Raw genomic sequence first — 18,474 nt, forward strand, 5'->3', positions numbered from 1 at the left:
CATCGCCTTTTTCTCTGAAAGCTCTTATAACCTTGCTCAATTTAACAAATGTGTTTACTCTCATCCCTTACAACTTTGATCGTGCCAAGTTAAAACACAGCCAAAATGATGATTTCATCTTTGATATTTATGGGTCAGCTCACATAATGATCTGGCTAAAATGTGTTGTTAAGACCATCCAGAACCCTCACAGCCAAATACATCAAAAGTAGAAGCATACAAGCATTTAATGTGTCAATTATTATTTTACAGCTCAATGGTAGGTTTAAGAACAATTCTCAAAAATTTAATTTAGTCGTTCAATATGAGGTGTCACTTTCAAAGATACCATCTCTCTAAGCCTTGCACAATAGAGCCAGACCCTGAGCCCTGGAAGCCCTGCACAAGAGAACAAAACCATGAACCTGGTAAGTTCTGCACAACAGGACCAAACCCTGAACCCTGCAAGCCCCACGCGAGAGAGCCGGACCATGTACGACCTGCGTGATCAGCCGGTCCCTGAACCTTGTAAGCCCTGAACAAGAGAACCGAACCCTGAACCCTGTAAGTCGATCATGTCAATGAACCACGTAGGTCCTGCACAAGAGAGCCGGGCCCTGAACCCTATAAGCACAGCACAAAAAGACAGCCGGGGTCTGAACCATGTAAGCCCCACACAAAAGAGCTAAACCCTGAACCCTATAAGCACTGGACAATAAATCCAGACCATGAACAAGGTAAGCCCCACTTAAGATAGCCAAACCATGAACCATGTAAGCCCTGCACAAGAGAGCCAAGCCTTGAACCCGACAAACCCCACTCAAGAATCAGAACCTGAAACCTGTATGACCTGCACAGTAGAAGCCAAAGATGAACACTGCAAGCCCTGCACAATAGAGCCAGGCCCAGAACCATGTAAGCCCTGCACAAGATAATCAAGACCCGAACCCTGTAAGCCCTGCACCAAGAGGGTTAAGCCATGAAAACCATGTAAGCCCCACACAACAGAACCAAAACACGACGCATGTAGGCCCTGCACAGGAGAGCCAAACCCTGAACCATGATGTAAGCCCTGCACAATAAAGCAAAGCCATAAACCTGTAAACCATGCACATGAGAGCCAAAACATGAACCCTGTGCGAGTCCTGCACACCTGCGCAGGAGGAAGAGCTCCTTGGACTGGCGGTCATGCTGCACCCGAAGGCGGTGGAACTCGGCCTGGCTGGGCTCGGTACGCCCATCCGCCCCGTCGCCGGCGGCCTTGTCGTCGCTGGGGTAGTTGCTGTCCTGCTGTTGGAAGAGCTGGTTGAGGTCGCGCTGGGTGCGCAGCTCCTCCTGCAGGGCCTGGATCGTCAGCTGCAGGTGCTGCAACATCACGGAGCGCGCACAGACAACCCTAGCATGTTGCTGGCCTTCCCTCGTTCTAGGCAGCGGACAAAAAACCGCAGTGTCAATTCTCCCTCTGCTGCCCCCACAGTAGTAAAGTACATTACACGTGACTGTGCACTTCAAAATTAGATGCTCTTCCACTGAACGTGGCACGTAAGGTTCTCGTCAATTCAGGTAAAGCACACTTTACATTCACGCAGCTCACTTATAAGCACAATTCCTCTATAAAAGTCTTCAGGCAAACTTCGATCAATGAGAGGTTTATCATTCTTCTCTGCTGCCCCACATTGTCTGGAACTCCCTTACCCCCAGCCATCTGTGCGATCGACTCCCTGACCCTGTTCAAGTTCAGTTTCAAGACGAGAGGGGGTTTATCAAATAATTTAAGTAATCGATTACTCTATCGATTGTCTGTTCACTTATACGACAAATCTGATAACATGAAAATAGTTAAGAAACGTCTCACCATCCCCACAGCCTGCCTTTGAAAGGCAGGATGTGGGGAGGGGTGGCCACCATTTTTAAATGGGCCTGAGTAATCGACCAAACAAAAGTAGCTGACTTAATCAGTACGTCATTCCAGATTGACTTAAGGCATTATTATTTTCCTTCTGCCTTTGATCGACTGCATCTCTGTATAAAATAAATATGCCCAATGTTTCTGTACAACATCTTGAGACGCGGTCACATTTAAATGCTGCATAAATCATAATTGTAGGCAGATTCTTGTAGGGCCACCCAATCAGCTAAAACACTGACAAATTATGTTTAATACATTTTCTGTGCAATTATAATTCCCCCTGTGGTTTCGCAAAGGAAAGATAAAATATGATTGGCAGCCAAAATATAATGAAATAACGATACGGTTCTAATAAAAAAACTTTATTATTTTAAACCGTTTCATGTTACAATCATATAACGCGTAATGTTTACCAATTTTGGGGCACAGCCAACATCAGTGGCGAGTGAAAACTGAACTGCTCGGCACCCCACTCCCCGCTTACTACTCGCACTGACAGGCATGGTGTAGCATCGTTAGAACATCCCAGGCTGACAATGCCTGGGGACGGCTCCATCCGGTAGAGAGACGACTGATAAAGAGCTACTCATTATTTTTACATTATTGATATTATTATCGCAATTTGAAGAGTCACAAAATAATAAATTACCATTGTCGGTCAGTGTGTAGATATAATATCCTGTTCTAAATGTTAAGGGTGTAGTCTTGTACCAAGAAGAGATTAATTTATGGAATGACAGCAGGCCTGTGCTTGCATTATCTGTTGAGTCATTTCTCTCAGATAGCTGCAAAGAGGTCGCTAAACATAGATAAAGAGCCAAATAATACAGTAAGAATGCTTATCAGCAATTACCTTTCGCTAAACCCCCATAAACTATTGCAAGACCCATATTAGCTTCATAATGAGATAATCCCTTGCAACAAACAGAATAATCAATGCTGCTATATATTGAATCTAATTTCATTCTCTCCTGAAAATGTCCCCACTCTAGTGCACTCCGAAGCGATTCAGCAAAGTTACGGGCGATTGTACACAAAAAATTATCAGTCGTAATGCAACGTGCTTTTTGCCGCTCCCCCCCAGTTCACTTCCAATCGTCACAAGACAAAGAGTCCAATCAGAACTCTCACAGAGCAGTGCATCACCTTCAATTGTTAAGATAACCATTTGAATGTGATTGTTGCCGACCAGGCTGAGACCATCGACTTGAGAAACCGTTTAAAATGCAGCGCTGAGCTGGCACTGCTGACATGCTGCCGTCACCTATGATCAAGGCTGGAGTGAGTTGCACATTTCAGCCCTGGCCCATCTACAACTGCACACACGAAATGTCCCCATTGCATTGATGTTGGTTCTGCACTTAACCTGGATAGATTTCAGCTCTGAGAAATGAATGTCAGTTTCACTATTGCACGACAAACAGTTCTCACATGCAGCATGGGTGCGGAAAGCGATTCCCTCTATTGTGTGGCCTATAGGTCACTTGAAGGGATCTCAATAGTAACTCTGCGATATCCTCTTCCGTGAACCATTCTCTAACATGATGGAATGCGCTGCTCTGCTGTTTAATAGCCAGTTAGGTTGACGACAGTGACACATTGCATATAGCACATTACAATACGACAGATATTCACTGTATTGTGAACAGATGAAAAAAATTAAGCAACTGGACATTTTTCCATTATGAGCCTCACTAATGTTTTACGTCCATACCCAGGCAATTTGTTTCATGTTATAAGCAGCCTCTTAGTTAAATAGACTCATGGTATCATGAGGTTACAAAAAAAGATGTATTTAATAGGACAATGTATGATTATGCCTGCAAAGTATTTTACATATGAAAAACAACTAGCATATAGAGGCACAGATGAAAAACACATCGTAGCTTTCATTTAACCGCCCATTTATATTTAAACCCACCATTAACTTGGAGTCCAGTCTGCTGGGTGGCATTTGAAATCATTCACGTGAGATCAAATTGCGTAGGCTTCATGGGCTTAAATTAATTTAGTTAGATTAATTCTACATTTGCACACTTGACCGTCCAGGGCGAATGTTGTCAATTACTCACCTCCAAAATGTTAAATCGTTAATAATATGAAAGTAAAGCTTTCACAAGCAGCCAACCCTATCAGTAGAGGAAAAAAGTAGCCTAGCCGTGCCTCGGGGATTGTCATTTGGCAAAATGTACTCCGCGACAGAGTAAATAAAGTAATACGAGCAAAATAAAATATGTCAAGGGTGTATGCTATCGCTTGGGCCAATGATGCGCATTAATTCTACCAGATCAATAAACAGCAATGCAAACACGGTCCACGTTTGTGAAGTGACATGACTTCACAAATTCAACCCGCTTCGTTGTGCGTTGACATTTATTACGTGTTCACATCGACTTCTACTGCAGCTTGTGCTTCTCAAGGCTGCAGGTACGTTAGCAATTGCAAATGTTTGATCATTTGCAGAACTGAAACAAACCTTTGCATTCTGTTTAAGTGTCCTGGTCTGAGGAAAGCCAAGACAAAAGATGGGGGTAAAAAAAACATGTAAACAAAGGTCCTTCGTCTCGACTTTAAGACTGCTAGAGCAAGCACTGTTCCATTAAAGCTGGCAAGGCGCATGATGTGGTGAGGTAGCCAGCACCACGCACAGCTGCCTCAGAGTCCCCACTACTGATATTTACACACCGAGCGAGGAGCTCACTTTGTGGTTGAGTTGACCGAGGAGAGGCCTAGAACCTTTTCAGATATCGCTTGCCACTTACATCCGCCATGGGCACTGCAGTGGCGAGATGTTACCTCCCTCGCCTGGTATACAGGAGGTCGTGGGATGGATCCCGACCCCGACGCCTGCATATTTGGAGTTTTCATGTCTTCCTCGTGGTTGCGTGGATTTTTCTCCGGGTCCTCCGTTTTTTTCCTCCACATTTAAAATGAACATGCGTTTAGAGTATTTGACTGCTATAACTTTTCACATAAGCCACAGCGTTGAACTATCATTTGTGGCAAGGTCGCTTCTGAAGAATAGCTATATAGCTCAATAGACCTTACCTGGTAAAATATAAAGTTTATAGGATGGGAATCAAACCCAGGTAGCCGGGTTTCATAATGCAGTGCGTGTTGTTTCACCCGTTTCCAACACAATACAATATATACACATACACACATTTATTACTTAAAACCTTCAGCATATATACTGTTACATATTGTAAATGTACCTTAAATTACAGGTCGTTGTATACTATTGATAATGCACTTAAGCCCTGCCTTACATGGTAATGTTTTAAGAAAGGGAAAGAAATCTAAATTCTGCATGAAGGAAACAAGGATTGTTGATACAGTTCGTGCAAAAATACAGTTTGTACCATTAATTTTTAATTTCGTGCCAACTGGCTTTCACCTTAATTAAATATTAAAGGCCCATTACTGACATAAGTCAATGTGTTGAACAATGACATCTTAAATGTCTCTTAAGAAAGGAACCAAAAGTGAACCAATCACACTGCAGTGTTATAATGGAAATATTCATTATAAGACCAATATTTAATGGGACAGTATTTAAAATGGCAGTCAACAAGCATTTTAAGAAACTGATCATGCTGCTTGTTGATATAGGAAAGCTTTATAGTCTCAAGACTCTGTTCTTCAGGAGGGTCCTGCATTTGGGGATCTCAGGTCATTTTTTCCATAATTCGTTTCAATAATAATATTTTGATTCATGTGGGAGAAATTGGAGTACCAGAATAGGCCAACGAAACATGCAAGGAGATAACACTCAAACCTCTGCACAGGTTGATTCACTACACCTTCTGTACTGTATTGCCATCTTTTGGCCACCCTGGTTTGCAAGTTTAAGCTTTAAATATCACTAAAACTGTGTTAAAATATGGTAAGTCCTTGCTGAATGCTTTTTAACGAGAACGCGGTTCCCCTATTCGGGAACACTTTTCCCATAACACAGAACGCGCACAGTTATAATGCAGTTTCTGAGCAGTCGACGACAAACTACTTTCTTGAGCTGTGCGGCCGAGTGGTATGATAGAGTACGCGGAATGATACAGTACGTGGCGTACCCTCATCTCAGTTCTTTGTCCCGGCCATGAGATGACTGCAGGCTGATTTTATAGCACACATGTGATTCAGTACAGCAATTCCTTGCTTAACGGGGTATTCGCTTAAGGTAACCCTTTTGTCAGGAATGCATGTACGGCGTTAAATAAGGAAATTCTATATACATACACTCAATATAATAGTAATATATTCAGTCCTTTGTCACTCAATTGGTAGATGAAGGTCGCTCCATATTGAATAAAGTCAAGTTTATCTTGTTTAACCAGATGAGAATTCAAGAGACCAGGATAGTCTAATTTACAAGAGTGACCAGCATAGTCTAATATACAAGAGTGACCTGGGGCATTAGTCAACCCATAAGGGATGATGATTACGTTTTATATATCATCCCAATTTAGTAATTTGGGGGTAATTTTTGAAAGAGGCAAATTTTGACCTTGACACCAGCACACAAAGGGGCCCAACTCCCGCGAATGAAAGCACGGGACATTTAACGTCCACTGCTGAAGAATACGGCGTGAAGTATCATCACGGATATTACACCCGCAATCAGGGCGGCCGCTGGATTCCAACTGTGAACCTCTGCAACCTCTACAACAAGCTGCGAGCGAACATGCTGTACTGCTAGACTATTAGCCGCAGGGGGTGGTTGACCACACAGTTGGCAGTGTGGATTGGTGAAGCGTGGGGGGCTCCAGGATTGTTCAGACACCACGAGCTCATGGGTTCATAGTGCAGAGCTATCCCACCATCGGTTCACTCCTCAATAGTATGAGATGAAAAAATAGCCCTGAGTTTATAAAATGTAAGTTTTGGTTTGACGCAAATCTTTTATGTAATATAACAAATGCATTGATAATGGGGGGGGGGGGGGGGTTAATGGTATTAACAGGCAAGACTATAGTAGACAAAAAGTCTGTGATTTTATTCATTACCATTTTTCTTGCAAATTTTTTTTTAGCAAATCTCAAGACATTAGAGTGTGCCTAAATGTATATGTCTACAACATTTAATGATGCAATCGTGCGACTGATAGTAAAAATAATTAGTGAAATCCAATAATGTGCTGTACTGCATTGATACAATTCAACATTACTCAGGAAAGATTGGCATGATTTTTTTACGTTACAAAAAGTGATCTTTTTTTTTCAAATCATGCAGTTTATATTGAAAATGACGCGGCCGAATATTTTTCACGAAATACTTATTTGCACAATTCATACTGCTTGCTCTGCGTTTAAAACAGAAAATAATTACAGCAGTTTCTTTTAAACCTCTTATTTATGTGGCAAGAAATTTCAATATGAATCCGCTAATGAAATTGCTGAATAAAATAGGAGTGAAGAAGAAGCGTAGGTTAATTTTGAGCTCATCCCGCGGTTCTAAAAATAATCACATATGCTATATGTAGCACGCCCAGCGATCACCTTATTGCATCTAAACATTGCCATCAATTTATTGCATTCAAGGCACAGGGTGCCTTGAAACAAGCATTGTCACATTCAAAAGCAAGACTGTAAACGTTATTATGCTCTTATATGTTTGACGTATGAGATAATTTGCTGCTTCCTTGAGTTGTATGCCGCAGAGTGCACATGCGATGTAACTGGAACATGAATGTTATCAGAATTATTTTTTTTAAAGTGCTCTCGTGACCGTGACCAGCTTTGTCATGTAAAACACATGGCAATATGGTTCATAATGAGTTTCCTTTTCATTAGATTGTGGGTATAATGTATTTTTTTATTATAAGCCCCCTGGCCTCTCCACTCTAAGAGCCAATCAAATCAAGTTAAGTGGGCAAATATGCCAATGGGTTTGTTTTTTAAGAAACCCGGAATGTGCAAAAGCAAGCTAAAGCTTCGAAAATTGTATACGTTTCATTTGGAGATGACATCCAGCATCATCATGTGTTAACAACAAAAATCTGCGTTACCATGACAATGAGGCTTCCTAGCCTTATAGGGCGGGGTACCGCATATGTGGCACGCAAACTCAGCCAGGTACTTCCGAAAGAGATGGGATGAAATGTGCTCCATTCTACTCTGGGCATACTTCACCAACCCGTACTGACCAGTGCGGTGAAGTATTGTCAAACAACCCCCCGCCATTAATTTTTCTTGTTATAACATTTGCTAATTCCAAATTTGATACTAAAAATATTCATCAGTTTCCATGTACGAAATGTAAGATTGCATGTATGTACAGATAACCATTACTTATGAATGTGCCACCCAGTAAAATAAGGCATTCTCCATTTACTTTGGCGGTAAACGGAACAACAAGGGTCCAGCGATTTAAGTTGTATTTTGATGTAAAATGTCTCACGCCTGATGAAACAAGATCCATTTCAAATAGGGAAAATACAAACCCCTGAACCTTGTTTTTGAACATTGGCTTTTTATTTGATGTCATCTGCTGGGCTGAATGTTCAATTGATCAACAGCACCATCACCTTATCTCTACAAACAGGTTATTTGGAGAAGGCAAACAACTGGTTTCAGCCAAATCCAAACGAGCCAATAAACCTTTGGACCCATGAACTGAATCAGGTCTTAAAAGGCTCCTGAAATGTGCCCTGTTTTCATTAAATAAAAATATTTAAAGAGGAAAAATTAAAACACGATTCATTTTAAATTTTAACTAAAAAAAACAAACATTTATTCTCATGACATAGCTCCCTTCCTCCACACTAACACCTGCATTCGTAGAGTAATTACAAAAACAATAATGGGTTAGGAACAGCTGAGAAAATACGTTTAATGACGCGCAGGTGTAATCGAGCACACTGAGAGCTTGCCAGGCGCTGGCGTGAACACATACCCAGCGTTAATTTTGTTACCTAAATCATCCACGAACACATTCGTTAACTAAGCTATTTGTGGATGAAATTCATCAAGCGTTATGATGGCTACTGGTCTTATAAACATTAAAGACTCATAATTCGAATAACCCCACTAAAAATGATTTAAAATCAGTGTTTATTAATTTTTTTATTGAGGCTTACAGTAACAAAAAAAATGCGGGTGGAATAAAACAATATGAATAATAAATTACGAGCAGCACACAATCTCTCGTCCTTGGACGCAATATATGGAAATGGAATGGGGACTTGAGCATCTATTGGCTCTACTTCTCTCACACAACTGCGATATAATTAAGTTACGCAGCTCGTCCATCACATCATGTTCATAGTCAGGTGAACGCACCCAAATATAATATCTGCTGGGGGGCGGTGGGGGGCCTGGCACCAGCACAGCAAGGTTAATTAACTCTGCCGCACGTACCTGGGTTTCCTCCTGCATGACGCGCATCTGCTCCTTGATGACGGTCATCCGCGACGCCTCCTCCTTGCGTATGGCGCGCTCCTTCTTGAGCTCTGGGCTCCAGAAGGTCTTGATGCTGCTCATGGAGGAGCCCAGTTTGCTCTCCTTCACCTCGAGCTCCCGCCGCAGGAGCTCGTTGGCGCGCTGCATCTCTTTGAGCTGCGCCTGCAGCTCCAGCATGCTGCACTCGCGCACGCCGCGCAGCGACGCCGGCACCTGGTGGGGAGAGATCCGTCTCAGGTTACCACCCGTTCCCAGTTTACCCATTATAGTCCTCTTTTCTTTTTTTTTAGTGGCTGTCCTGCACAAATCTAAGTCTTCCCAAGACGTTCGAAATCAGAGTATTTATTTATACTGGAGGAATCCGCGATGGGCTATACAGCTCTTTTTAACAGGTGTTCAGTTCGGGCGGGTCAGAACGTTACAACAAGCCATACAAGAACACAATAGGAGTGCAAACTATAGGAAAGGTAAGCAATTAGAAGTCAATTTTTTTTTATCAATTTAGGAATTATACCCCACTCAAGACAACGCATTTACGTGCTGTTAACCCCCTCTTCTGGAACCGAGATTATTCTACATCCTCTTTCCGTCAAATTCCTTGGTTGTCTTGTACCTTCAAGGTGGCAACCTAAGGCCCATCAAGTCTCGGCGTCAGCTGTACTTTGGAGATTTTGCGAGATGGTTATGTCATCTGCATGGTCTGCAAGGTTTTGACTGGTGACGAAAAACCTTGAATGTCTAAATCAGTCGAGGGGTTGCCCGATTAAACAAATTATTGTAGAAAATACTTGTCCGGAAAAGCATTCGCCAATGGAAAAAAAAACATAAGAGAACATTTAATGTTGAGATATGGACTTCCTGTCTGTTATATATATACACATATGCATTATAAATGGACTTCCTGTCTATTCAGCTGCAATGACAGGTCTTCGAAAGATAAGGAAGATGGAAAAAAGGAGTTTTAATTGTCCACTTCGACATTCGTTGTGTTCGTAAGATCATACTGGTCCATGCCATGGCAATGTAGAATTTCTGCTCTGGCTAGGGGCCACCAAAAGGGATACGCCCTGGTTAATTGCTTCGGTAGCCATGGTCACCCTCTTCCTGGACCTGACTTGATAAGCTTTAGAACTTTATAAAGAAGTGTTAAACACTTTATTCTCTTGTAAAATATCCTTCTCACCGTTGTTATTATTTTATATGTTTATTCAAGCAGCTGATAGGCATGGGCAGTGGATCATAACAACAAGTTGCTTGCAGGAAACAGTAAAGCAAGAAGGTTTGTGAGGAGCTTCGTGTTATTTTCTTGTATACTTAAATTTACTCAAATATTATTGAAGAAGCTGACCAAAATCAATCTCGTTTTACTAATTATATTCCAATTCTAATTATGTTATTGGCATCATGTTTAGGAGACAAATGTATTTACATTTATAATTTTTGCAAAAAGCAGTGTAACATCATCTCATGTTAGATTACGGTCCCTGGAAGCTGATGTCAAAGCATTTCTTCTGAGGTCCCTTCAAATGCCTCGTTACACATCAGGTGACTCGCATTCGCACATGCCCTGCAACAGAGGATGCATGGGAATACATATTCTTGTGCCTCTAACATGTTTCAATAAGACAAATTAAGTGAAAACTAGATTGCATTCAATGGCTCTTTTAAAATGGCCATTTGTGACCAGGCTGAGACCATACACATGCTATAATTGAGGATACAGTGTAAGTACGGGTGGCTGAAACCCAGCGTCAAACCAAGGATCTTAGGAGTGAAGAATCAGTGCTCCGACAAGCTACGAGCGCCCCAAAGCCACCCGGATACGTCGACGATCCTGAATCAAGAATAATATAAATGTTACAGGTTGCAACACTGTAATCACTTGCTCTCGCGCCGCTGCTGCCAAGAAGGTATTTCACTAGAGCAAGCTCATGTGAGCCCCATTAGTAGGCATTTGGCCTACCCTTCCACACTGGCCACACATCATGGAGAAGGCGGGAGTACAAGGTACACACCACAAGCGTGACCTACTCCTGATCTACTAACCGTAATGTACCCAATTATACTGCTGGGTGGATGGAGGTGGGGGGGGGACGCGATTTATGAAACTTTTTTTTTTCAACTGTCGCACCGGAAGATCAAATCGAACCAGTGCGCTAACCATTCCAACCCTGGCATAATAATACATTTACATGGTGCTTAAATATGAAGGGGGAAAAAAAAACTGGCCGAACTTACGAGAGAGAAAGCATTTTAATCAGTGCAGGCGTTTGGTCAGTGTCGTACTCACGGTGCAAAATCTGTATATGTTGTTGTAGTTACCTGTGCACCCATGCTGTAGGCGAGGTCATTCTCTCCAAAGATGATGGCATCCCCACCGGGAAGGCCGGCTGAAGCAATGTTGGGGCTGCTGCCCATGGCAGTCATGCGAAGGCCATACGGAGCGGGCCGGGGCACCGAGCTCACCGGGGCGCCCATCGGTCGTCCTAGTGTCATCGTTGACTTCGGTAAGCCGGCTACTAAAAATGTCGAAACATTTTAAATGCAATGTATTTATGCTCAAACAAGACACGTAAAAATGTTGCAGGGCATCGCGGGCTGAGGTTTGGCCGCAGCATTCCATTCTACAAATTCCTAAATATAGAGGCCTTAATAAAAATAGCAAGCTACAAATGCTAGTCATTGTCAGGCCGTTGAAATGTTTTTAACGGGGGCGGCAGAATTTAACCTTCCCACATGACACGCTCGTAATGCCACCAACAGTAATGGCCAATTGCTTGTTGGAAGCAACAGACGTGTGTTTATCCGACAAGAACAGGTTAAATAAAATCTAGCGGGCAAAAGGAGCCGTCAGTACATTTGCTTACAGATATAACCTACCATGTATTTGCTACAGACTTGTATATTTTGACTGTTGGGTCATGTCATTCTTGTGACATTCATTAGCAGATGATTTGAACCTAAACATGACCGAGTATTACATTTGAAACTGCGCTAAATATGCAGTCGGTACATTATTGGTGAAAATGCCTTTATTTGTCAGGGAGGGAATTCATTTGCCATCTTAAGTGGCTTTATTAAAAACAAATGAATGTAGTAGATGAAACATGACATGTTTTAACTCTAAAGTTTTAATAATACTTCAATTGTTAAATTAATCAAATTATATAAACGCAAAAAGGCTTGTGACATATAGCTGTATGCCAAAAGGTTATGCAAACATTAAGGTTTACTGGTTAAGAAACCCAATTGTTTTCTTTATTTTTTCTGCCACACTTTGGAAAATGTGCACACATTTGACCGCAAGCCAAAACGTACCAGCATAAAACTACAATGGGACTTAAAATCCGTAATGTGCATGTATTATTTTCACTATAGTATTTCTAAATTCGACAACCACTGAAGAAAGTGACCAGGTTTTGTGTAAAAAAAATATATAAAAGCAACAAGTGAAATTAAATTGTTCAAATTGGAATTTCTGAGTTAATCGGCTTCAAAATTCAATTGATCCAAAGTTAGATAAAAAAAATTACACAAAATATAAATCTTTACCAGTGTCAAATAATGTTGTGCTCCATACATTTACAATTGTGCTCTAACTACTATATAGCAATCGATTATGTTAATAGCTTTATAATTATTTGCAGTATAAAATGTAATTTAAATAAGATGACAGACCACTGAGACTAAACAGCTCTTTCTCAAGAGAGACCTGGATCACAAACATTATAGAAGTGTGCAATAAAAAATAAGATATAAAAAAAACACATTAGCGTACAATCAAAATATTTATAGACTCTAACGGGAAGCAAAGCTCCTGTTTCAGTAACAAGTACTGTAGTTTGACAATTAAACAAATGACCAAAGAGCACAACATACATCGTCATCCTGCTGTCCTCTCTGCTAAGAAGGGCCCAGTGGCCTTAATTGTCACCAACCATATACGTTTCCCTCTTGAACGAACGTGTTCAGTTTCTGTTGCTTGTGAGCCAATGAGCGAGCAAGCGAGCGAGCGGTTGTGGCTGGCGAACCCCTTACCGGCAGAGATGCCGGCTACGCCGCCAGGGCCGTCATACTCGCCCAGGTAGAGCGGCCCCGAGGCTGCGTAGGCTGCGTTCAGGGACTGGATGTTCTCCATGGACATGGTCTTCCCGCTGCCGCCAGCCGCCGCGCCACTTCCACCGCTGCTGTTGGTGCGGCGGTGCCCGAGTCTCGGTGAGCGCGGGAGGCGCGGGGATCGCGTCGAGCCCGGATCTCCTCCACCGCCGCCACCATCGCCACCGGTGACCGTGCGAGAGCTGTTGTACATCCTCAACACCCCCCGCCCCACTCCCCGTACCCACCTCTTGCCTGCTGCCCTCTGCTTATTTATTCACGGTTGCCCGTCCCTCTCACCGCTGGGCAGCACAGAATCCTGGGCGCTCCTTCACTACTGCCCCCCCTCCTGCTCCTGCTGAACCACTACCACCACCCCTGGCACCACCCCCCCCACCTCCACCGTGCTTGCACCGCGATTGACGGAGAGGATGTCAACTCAGCATCTTCTGCAAGCAGAGAGGAAAAGTAGTGTCACGTTAAAATTGACCAAATCAATGTATGCACGTTTGTCTTCCAATCAAGGGGCAAGCAAAAAAAAGTTATAATTCGCACCAGAATATGTCGGCGACGAATGGTTAACATTTCTTGCGCCGTCTCTTCAAATGTAACACTTTTAAATGTGTACATTTTTATCCAAACGGCACCGAGTTATGCGGTGCACACAATGATCGCAATAACCATTGTGTGCACCGCTTTCACTAAATAATGTTGGGTCACGATGCATTCACAGTTGCACGAATGAGCACCTGGAAAAATGTTCACCGAGGCAGCGAGCTACGCTGCTACACACAATTAATCTCATTGCCAGGCAGCAGCCACAGCTAAGTGGTATCTGCTCAGGTCAGGCACCAGTGTGGAAAACAGACCTACCAGAATCGCAGGCCGTCATCTGTTGAAGTGTCACGCTAATATCCTCAACGTTATTCCCAAGATGCTATCACAAGCATGCGGGCAAGGAAGGAGTGAGGTTGGGGGGGGGTAGGGATGCGGTCTCTAACCGCTCAGCTGCTTTCTGCCCCACCTAATCCGGCCAGGGAGTCAGGCAAGCCACCACCCTCCCCTGTACTCGCCTCTCCCATCCTCATCCTCCTCCTCCTCATCCTCCTCATCCACTGCAGCCTTCTATCTAGCTGAGGGGTGGCGAGAGACCCCCTTCATTCAATGCCAGCACAGTTGTGACAGCGAGCAAAGCAAGACGCCGGTAATTTAAAAAAATCGATTCCGTGACAAATTAATTTTGTCGTTGATCATCTCAGGAGGAGAGAGAGAGAGAGAGCAAGCAGGAGGGAGGAGAGAGAGAGAGCAAGCAAGCAGGAGTGGGGGGGGCCCAGGCAGCTCACGGTCCAAAGATCCCTCGGCTGAGATGCCACGTCTGAACACACACGCACACAAAAAAACAACAAGCAGAGAAAAGAAGCCACCGACCCAAAAAAAAAGCTATGAAGCTTGTTGAGAAAAGACAAAACGGGTTCTTACCTCCTCCTCCTCCTCAGCCGCGCGTAAAAACCCCGGCGCCCGCCTTCGAATCTGGCGGCGGTCACCCACACGGTCGGCCTCCTCCTCCTCCTCCCGCGCGCCCGAGAGAGGTTCGCGAAAGCTGCCCTGGGGGGGGGGGAAGCCTCGCGGCTGGCCTCTGAACGCCGCCGCCGCTGCCGCTGCATCCACGGCGGGAGCCGACGCAGCACAGCCGTCGTCGGGGCTTGGTGGTGAGTGGCGGTGGGTGATGGGGTGGGTGATGGGGTGGTGCTTCCCTACCCACAATACTTCGCTCCGTGAAATTTCACCGCGCGCCCATTGGCCGACGTCGCTTCACGTGGCCAGGAATGGACCGAGGCCACAACCTCTGTGCGAGTGCGTTTAAGAAGCTGCGCCCGGTCCCTCCCCGCCCACCAACTCCCCCTCCTCCCCCGCCTCCACCCCACATGTTACAACAAGCCTCTGTCACAGACTTCTGGTTGTTGTTGTTTACTCCGGAGGGGGGGGGGGGGTCTTAAGTTCACGTGACCAACATATTGCACCTTCTGCCCCAATGGTGAAAGAGAAAAGCAATACATTAAGTGAGTTCCCATTATTTTGTGTGTAGTTTCCACAATTTTCCATAGTTCCATAGTTAGTTCCATAGTTCACTTATTTGGTATAGCCCTGTGAGCCATTCGGCTCTTGAATCGGGTGCAACCGCAACAAACAAAAACATGAACAAGAAAACATCTTAAAGTGATTATGTGACTGTGCAAACAGAAAATCCAGGGAAAAAAAACATCTAAATATTCCTGAAATAGCACCGTACACCAACGCTGTGTGCAAAAATCCCAGTGGAATCAATTCAAATAATAACAACAACAACCACATGACAACTAAGATTAAGGCCATCAGTCTAACTCCGTACTACAATAAACAAAAACATGGCCAAAACAAAAAAAACGTTTTCGAAATCACCAAAATGAAAGCCATAAATGCAATGTAACTGATCATAGGGACTGTGACCGAATTTTTAACAATAAACTACATAAATAAATTATAACACCAAAAGCTAGAGCCATATTTTAGGCCACTGAATAGCAGTGGCAGCTAGGGATGTACAACTCCTCTAGAGCAGTTTTGAGTGAAGATCTCATAGGTAGTGATTCAAGTTGCAGTTTATTGGCATTAGCATTCCAGACCCTGGGGGCATCAATAGCAAAAGCCCTTCCTCCAGTTTTTGTACGGCAATAGGGAATGTGAAGCTGGTAAATGAGCGAAGACCTGAGGTCAAATTTGTTCTTTGAAACAGAGAGGAGATCCAGTAGGTAGTCTGCGGAATTTTTTGTAAGTACATCGTGAATAAATAAGATCTGGTGCACAAGCCGTCGAACATTAAGAGATGTTAAGTTTGACCCAATGTAGAGATCACAGTGGTGAGTCCTATATGGGCAGTTCAATGCAAATCTTAAGGCCGAGTGATGGATGGAATCAAGCTTCTTCAGTACAGTACTTGGGGCTGATTTATACACGATGTCACAGTAGTCAAGTAGAGGCAGTATGGTAGCTTTTATCAATTCCAAACGGAACATTGGGGGGAAGCAGTGCTTGTGTCCATACAGAAAACCAATTTTTATTTTTGTCTTTTTACCAATATAATCAATGTGATCTTCAAAACTAAGTTTTTAATCCAGGATGGCCCCAAGATACTTATAGATCTTGACTTGCTCTATTTGAAAATTATTCAATTAATTATTTCAAGAATCGCAGTTGCCGTTCACTTATTTTGACACCTTTTGTTACAAATGCTCGTTAAAATGTGAATGGCTGGCCAATAAATAGAAAGTAAAGTCACGTGGGTAGAGAAAATCATAGAACGCGACGTTTCTTCAATCGGCACACAAGCGATCGTCATCAGGTGGGATATGATGTTGAGAGATTATTCATACTTTTATGACTGATGGAATAATAACATGTTAGCATCTATGTCCTCATGGAAGCATTATTAGTTGTCCCACTACAGTACATGGTTTAAATTTTCCCACGGACTATTTTTTTATTCTATTTAGGGGCCGTCCATAAATGACGTCACGCACTTGGGGGTGGGGGGGGGGAGTCAGACATTTGTGACGATGTGTGACGTGGGGTGGGGGGGTTGAGAAATGTGACGTCACATCAAAATTCGCAACTTTAAATAAATATAGACAACACGTTCTACTTAATTAAATTGACTTTTAAATAAATGTTTTCTCCTACAACATCAGAGTGCAGCGCCGCATTTGAAGCATGTTTTATTGGGGGGGGGGGGGGGGGCAGAGCTTTGTGACGTCATATTTGAGGGGGGGGGGGTCTGACTTTTTGTGACGCCGTGTGACGAAGGGGAGGGGGGGTCAAAAATCGTCCAAAATCGCGTGACGTCATTTATGGACGGCCCCTTAAACATTTAGGTGGTGCAGTTCTCATAGCAGCTAGTGCACTGCACGCACCATGATAATGGTGATCAAAGTTCGATTCCTGGTCATGGCTAACAGTAGTATTCACGGCTACCTAAACTGGTCCTTCATTTTCCTTCCCCCAACCTCCCATCCTCTGACCAGCGTGGTGAAGTATGGTCAAACAGCCCCCATCACGAGCATGGCATTTGAATGTCTTCTCCCAGCAGTTGGTTGGCCAAGCGCTGATCATTTTAAATGTTATTATTAGATTTATATTAAAATAATAAAAATATAGAACAATATTATTTTATCGTTTCCCTTCTACGTGACTTTACCGAAATAACCATGAATATGAATCCCTGCAGTCACGAAAGCTTTAAATCAAAATTTACATTTATATTGTTATATGTACTTTATTTATCTCATAGTGTTTAACTATTCCATTTATATTCCAACTGGCCTTTTTGCCCGTCCAAGGACGGGTGTATTTCAGTAAATCTGAAACTTGCAAGAGAAAAGCAGACCGCGACGTGATATAGTCATTGCATCAATGCGTGTGCAATTTGTAAGGCCGCGGTGACACATATCTATTTCATTTTAAGGTTATAATCCCTTGTTCATCACGACGTCCTTTTTACTTTGATGTCTCAACAGCGTTACGGGGATCACGTGACGTGAGGGTTCTGCCTTTGTAGTGAGGGTTGTGAGTTGACGCCGAGGAGGGGGGAGGAGGCGCCTCGCCCCCCCATGTGGAGTGACGTCGCCCACTAATAATTATTAATGGCGGGGGGGGGGGGGTGTCCATTCGGAGGACGTCACCTGTTCATGATTATTAATGAGGGGGGGGGGGGTTCTCCATGCGTAGTGACGTCACCCGCTCATGAATATTAATGACAGGGGGTGCTGCATGTGGAGTGACATCACGCGCGTTACACACAAGCAGACATTATTTGCTCATTATAGTAGTAACTAGGGGTTCAATCTTGATTTGAAGCTTTCATGACTGCAAGAATCCATACTCTTTGGTTCTTTCGGTAAAGTTATTTTATACCTACTTGACTTTAACGAAAGTCACTCAAATATTGCACACGAACGACGCATTCACGCAAGCACCCGATGCTCCGTTTTTAAGTTTTAAAATGAAACATCTTTGAATTGTATTGTTTTGAATTAGATCATTTTTTTTCTTCGTTAAAAG

The 18,474-nt window shown here is 43.3% G+C and overlaps 1 protein-coding gene across 9 annotated transcripts in view; it reads right to left on the reverse strand.

The window, feature by feature from the left end:
* Positions 1 to 15,204, reverse strand: part of LOC116949346 (ERC protein 2-like) — a 176,894-nt gene extending 161,690 nt beyond the window's left edge. For 3 of the 9 annotated variants that reach the window (XM_076072068.1, XM_076072072.1, XM_076072075.1), the window contains exons 1-5: positions 14,860 to 15,204; positions 13,324 to 13,829; positions 11,608 to 11,804; positions 9,244 to 9,498; positions 1,133 to 1,344 (exon numbers count right to left, since the gene is read on the reverse strand). In XM_076072068.1, the coding sequence (XP_075928183.1) occupies positions 1,133 to 1,344; positions 9,244 to 9,498; positions 11,608 to 11,804; positions 13,324 to 13,594 (935 nt within the window). In that variant the 5' untranslated portion in view covers positions 13,595 to 13,829; positions 14,860 to 15,204. The remainder of the gene's footprint in view (positions 1 to 1,132; positions 1,345 to 9,243; positions 9,499 to 11,607; positions 11,805 to 13,323; positions 13,830 to 14,859) is intronic. The other 6 variants (XM_076072071.1, XM_076072073.1, XM_076072074.1 and 3 more) reach the window with 4 other exon arrangements.
* Between the last annotated feature and the right edge of the window lie 3,270 nt (positions 15,205 to 18,474).

Source organism: Petromyzon marinus, chromosome 36, assembly GCF_048934315.1.
Source record: "Petromyzon marinus isolate PM22_M1 ecotype Great Lakes invasive population chromosome 36, UKy_Petmar_22M1.pri1.0, whole genome shotgun sequence".
NCBI lineage: Eukaryota > Metazoa > Chordata > Hyperoartia > Petromyzontiformes > Petromyzontidae > Petromyzon > Petromyzon marinus.